This window comes from Temnothorax curvispinosus, unplaced genomic scaffold (genome assembly GCF_003070985.1).
Source record: "Temnothorax curvispinosus isolate PA1 unplaced genomic scaffold, ASM307098v1 QBEX01005169.1, whole genome shotgun sequence".
Taxonomy (NCBI): domain Eukaryota; kingdom Metazoa; phylum Arthropoda; class Insecta; order Hymenoptera; family Formicidae; genus Temnothorax; species Temnothorax curvispinosus.
The window spans coordinates 1-6,019 of NW_020214949.1; the positions used below are offsets into that span (position 1 = coordinate 1).

At 22.9% G+C, this 6,019-nt stretch overlaps 1 protein-coding gene across 1 annotated transcript; it reads left to right on the top strand.

Annotated features, from left to right (window-relative positions):
- The first annotated feature begins 250 nt into the window (after positions 1 to 250).
- On the top strand, positions 251 to 6,019 carry LOC112454612. The gene is made up of 6 exons (XM_025016108.1): positions 251 to 340; positions 1,832 to 2,000; positions 4,253 to 4,448; positions 4,769 to 4,966; positions 5,298 to 5,431; positions 5,898 to 6,019. Exons 1-6 carry the CDS (start codon positions 282 to 284, stop codon positions 5,925 to 5,927), a joined length of 786 nt encoding a protein of 261 aa, XP_024871876.1. The 5' UTR covers positions 251 to 281; the 3' UTR covers positions 5,928 to 6,019.

Genomic DNA, 6,019 nt, shown 5'->3' on the forward strand with positions numbered 1-6,019 from the left:
GAAGAAATTATATTATTTCTTATTTCTATTATATAATTTTTTATAAAGTATTTTTTAATTTCTATTTAAATTTTTTAACTTTTATTTTATTATTATTATAAATCTCAAATTTATTTTAAAATATATACGTTTTGTAACTGTTCCAATAATACATTTTATTACATTAACTATGTAAATGTTAAATCTTCTTAATTAATCATATAAAGATAATAGATATATTTTTTAAAAACAAAAATTACAGTATAGCGGATAAATTACCTGAGTTTGACAACTTAAATGGAATGGATATCTTAACATCTAATGACGAATTGGACAATATTCAGTTATATGATTCAACTATGTAATCATAATTTTTGACATTTTCTTAATATTAAAAGAAAAATTCTGATATTTTATATTTACATTTATATAAGATGCATACCATAAACGTATGGTACTTTAAAATAATATCAAATAAAAACAAACATATTTCTGATATATTTTTATTATTGGTATATTTTATTGTAAAATTTTATATTATATAAAGTACGGCTAAAGAAGGTTCTCACACAAAATCATCAAATTTTTACATATGTATTATTAGGACCTGCTTTATTAACGTCGGTTAATGCTTTGCTTAAACTCACTCTTCATCTCTTTCTAATTGGTCTCCCTTAATTTATTGTGAATATTATACATTATTATATTCATGTAATTTATTTTATATATTTAAATAATCTAAATTGTATAATTTTATATTTTAAATTTTATTTACATCTGTCTACAGATTTTTTGTTTGTTTTTCTCAAGCTTTTTATATCAAATATACTATATTTACTTCTTTAAATATTTAGGTTTTTTCATATTTTTGTTCAGAAATAAATATTTATAAGTATATTTTAATTAAAAATAACATGTACTTTTAATGTAAAATGTAGAAGATTGATTTACATTAATGAGTAACGTCATTCTAGAGTTCCTTAATTTTGACAATTTTTTATGGGAATATAGTGAATGGAATACAAAATCTATTTAAAGGCCTTTATTGTACATACATACTTTAAAGTGTTCATAATTTTTTTCAATTTTTTTTTTACAAAATGGCGACGCCAGAGCTCAGCAAAGGAAGCCGGAAGTGTTCTGCAGCCGGAAAGATTTCTCCTCCAATTTGTGACCTGGAACAAAAAACCAAAAATTTTTTAGTTTTATATAAGATTAACTCGGGAAGTACACACGGAAATTAAAAAATATCATTTTTTATAAAAATGGTGCACGTTTGAACAAAACGTACAATAAAATATTTTTTTCAAACGTATCATTTTTACAAAAAATGATATTTTTTAATTTCCGTATGTACTTTCCGAGCTAATCTTATATAAAACTAAAAAATTTTTTGTTTTTTATTCCAGGTCAAAAATTGGAGGAGAAATCTTTCTGGCCGCAGAACACTTCCAACTTCCTTTGCTGAGCTCTGGCGCCTACATTTTGTAAAAAAAGAAATTGAAAAGAATTGTGAACACACTTTAAGGTATGTACAATAAAGGCCTTTAAACAGATTTTGTATTCCATTCACTATATTCCCATAAAAAATTGTCAAAATTAGGGGGCGCTAGAGTGGCGTTACCCCTTAATAAAATAAATTAAAGTTTTAAAAGAAGAAAAATATTAAATTACATTTTCTCTCTTTTCTCAATATAATTTTAAATGAAGCATTTCTCAATTTTTGTAAAATTATCAAGTTTATCTCAAAACATATTTATAAAATATATTGTAATTAGCCTATAAAAAAAATACTCTCTCTATAATTTTAATTATAACTTAAATATTCTTGATCATTTTATTACTTTTATAGTGAAATAATAGGTTTTGTTGATGGTATAGAAGCTCCTCGTTATGTAGGAGATAAGCAGCAGTATAAAATTTTTAAATTTTTCTTAAATAACGGCAATGGAAAACGTATCCAAATAATGACCTGGAATGATGAAGTAGATAAAGTGGAACCTCATATAAAATTAAATTACGTAAGTGTTTCTACTATGCGCTTCACTATTCGCTTTTTGGTTTATAATAAAAATGATATTTATATTTATTAATATGGACGTACAATTAAATACGAATAATTTATAAAAATTATAATATTTTCTAAAATAACTTGTATATTTGCAATGATTTATGTTTAAAACTATGACGGGGATCCAAAAGCCGTCTGTAACTGATTTTTTCTTAACGCATATCTTTTTATTGGCTCTATGGATTTAAAAATCCTTTTCCAAAGTTAAAGTACGCATCAAAATCTAGATCATGGTGGTCGAATTTATATCGAAAACAAAAAAAATTAATATTTTTTGTTATATGCGACGACAATATTTGCTTTCTACAAAAATTTCACAATAAATATCCACAAAATTAGACCAGCATGACCTAGGGACAACATGTAAGAACAATATCGTGTAATTGGAATTAAGAATAAAAGCCAACAAAAAAAAAATTAATTGTAATGAATGCAATATAACCTATAACCATGTCTATCCTTGTCTATCATCATTGTCTATACAAGGACAGATATAGAATTTGGTCGATAATACAGATGGCTTTAGGATCTCTTTAATAGTAATGATGAATAACTCCTGATGACTATTTATCACTATATTCTTAAATCGTGACGTCAGGAGCAAAAAGATTCAAAATAAAAATTTTTGTCAAATATATTAAATATTAAGGGGATGCTAAAGTGACTCAATTACTGACAATTACAGTCAAAGGTCTAATTTTGAAATGGCTGTATAGATCGCAAAATCCTTTTACAAGAGTAAAGTATAGGTACTAATAAAGGATGGGAATGTAAAATAATTAGTAGTAATTGAAAAAAATTAAAAATCCTGTTACCTCATTTTCTAATATAAACAGTTGTATAAGTAATATGTACGAAATGAAATGTTTCCACCCTTCAGAAAACGTGCACAAACAATAACGTACCTTTGAAATTGAGATTGAAAGCCTGGAATAAAAATGAGACGTTCGAAGAAATTATAACCTATAACCATGTTTATCCTTGTCTATCATCATTGTCTATACAAGGACAGATATAGAATTTGGTCGTTAATACAAACGGTTTTAGGATCCCCTTAATATATTGGGTTGGCAAATAAGTTTGTTCGGTTTTTTTCATTCAAAACCAGTCAAAAAACCGAACGAACTTATTTGCCAACCCAATATATCTATTAATAACATAACATTTTCACAACTTAAAACAGTAATAATGAATAAACAGACATCTTAATACAATGTGTACAATTTTTATATAGAATGTATATTTTTTATCTAATATAAGTATAACAAAATCATACAAAGTTTAGAAAATTTATTCATGAATTTTAAACATCTTATTACTTATTGATAGTACTTATTTACAGTAAAAATAATACTAAAAACATTACTTTTAACATTATTTTCCTATCTTTTATTAAATGTATATAATATATTAATTCACTTTTGAATATATGTATAAAAATTTAATTTTGACTACTTAGAAAAATAAAAAATAATTTATTTAAGAAATGATACTAAAATAATTTAAATTGCTATAAATTGTGCTAAATTATATTAATCAATTAAATTTTTTAATGTTTTGCATACCTATAATCATGAAAATAAACAATTTTATGTTTTATGTTACGTATATTTCAAACAAATTAATTATCCAGAAAAGAAAAAAAATTCTTTTAAATTGATCAAAAATTAACTAATCAAATAATGTCGGCTATAAAATATACTCTTAATGTAATTCGAGTCTCATTTTTGTCATTTTTATTTTATAACTTTTAAAAAATCATTTATATATATATATCTTGTATATATATATATATATATTATATATATATAATATATATAATATATATATATATATACATATATATACAAGAAATTTACAAAAAATTGTCAACTAACAAAAGGTTAATTTTTTAGAAGTTATAAAATAAAAATGACAAAAATGAGACTTGAATTATATTAAAAGTATATTTTTTGCCGATATTATTTGATTAGTTAATTCTTGGTCAATTTGAAAAATAATTTTTTTTCCTAGATAATTAATATATATATTTATATATACACACACATACACACACACACATACACATATACGCACGCACGCACGCATACACGCATACATACACACACATACACACACACACACACACACACACACATTTATGTGTTATATGTCAAATAATTATTGAATTAATAAATAATTAATTAACGTGTTTTATAATAGATTATTCATTTAGACGGCGTACAAGCTCGTCCACCAAAAGCCATTCAGTTTAATAATGGCAATGTACCTTACGAACTACAAGTTCGTTCAAATACAATTGTTAAAAGTTTAGGAAAATATGAATTATTATGTTCGTCAAATGTTGAACCAGAATGTGTTCAATTTTTAGATGTCTTAAACACGTCAACACGTGTCAGTAAGTTTTGTAGTATCAATTTATAACATAATAAAACATTTATGCTATAATAATGCATTTGAATTTATAATAAGTTTAGACTAATAAAATGTATAACAGACAGATAAATACTAACAAAACAGTCTATCGATGGATTTTATACTTAATAATATTTATCTTATTTTGGATATATTAATATTAAATGTTTACAAATAAATAAATATACATATATATATATATATGTATATATATATGTATATATGCATATTTATTTTTTTTTTAAATAATCAAAATATAAAATATAATTCCTTTTTAACACTGTCTAAATATCTATTTTTTAGCCATAGAAGGTTTCATCAAGACAAATTTTGCTCCAGTTTATAACAATAAGTTAAATAAATCAATTGGTTGTGGATCTCTGACGGATGGCGAATATAAGTTAGAGATTCACATAATGAATTTTAACGAAGAAACTTATTGTGATCTTGAATTAGTAAAAGGTGATAAAATTAAAATGACTGGTAAAATACAAACTACAGGTAAAATATTCTTCATTATTATTGATAAAATTTATTTTATTTTAAAATTTAGTTTATATGATAAAAGCAACTTATTCTTATTTATAAATGACATATTCTTTTTTTCAACTATAATAAAATCAGTCATTATTTTATATTATATAAATATTTATTACAAAATTAAATTAAATAAATAAATAAATAAATATATTCAGTAACTTATTTATATCTGTATCAAAATAAACAAATAGCTTTATCAATATTGATAAAGTACAAATTAAAAATAATTTTTTTTTAAAACAATTATTGACATTATATTTTTGTAATAATTACATAATATATTTTTCTACAGTTGACCCCCCATATTTTATAGTGCAAAACTTAAAGGATCTTTCAAAGATAGATGGACACATGCCACTGAAAACAGTCATAAAAGTCTTCCGTACTCTTCAAAAAAGAAGCGTAGAGAATAATTCGTTGCAACAGGTAATAAACAGAAATAAATAAACATTAACATTAATAAAAATAAGAATTTAAATAATTATTTACAATGCAACAGTCATTAACTTTGAGAAATAAAAATCTATGTACTTTATGTAATATACGTAATTACTTATATATTATTTTTATAAAAATAATATAATTGTATCCTTTAACCCGTACCTCACTTTGTAAAAAATTGACATTTTAACCAATTGTAATTAATCTTCAATAATTAAATTATACTACATTTTATTCTTTTCCAAAATAAAGTATCAATATTTGTTTCTAGAAACTTGAAAATATATTTGTAAATTTTTTTAAATTTTTTGAACCACTTTAATAAGTAGATGAAAAAGTAATCAGACACAAAATATTTATAATGGTCAGGACAGGGTTAAGGCTATAGACTCGTCTTTTTTTAATTATCTAAATATATATCATAAACAAATAATGTACTTTCTTTTTGTAGCACTCAAATAAGAAAAGTAAACTGGATTAAAATAATATTCTTGGATTAGAAGAAATGATGTTCTTGTTTAAATGACATAAATAATTGGATTGGATTCTTTATATTAAAAAAGTTTCTTTTGT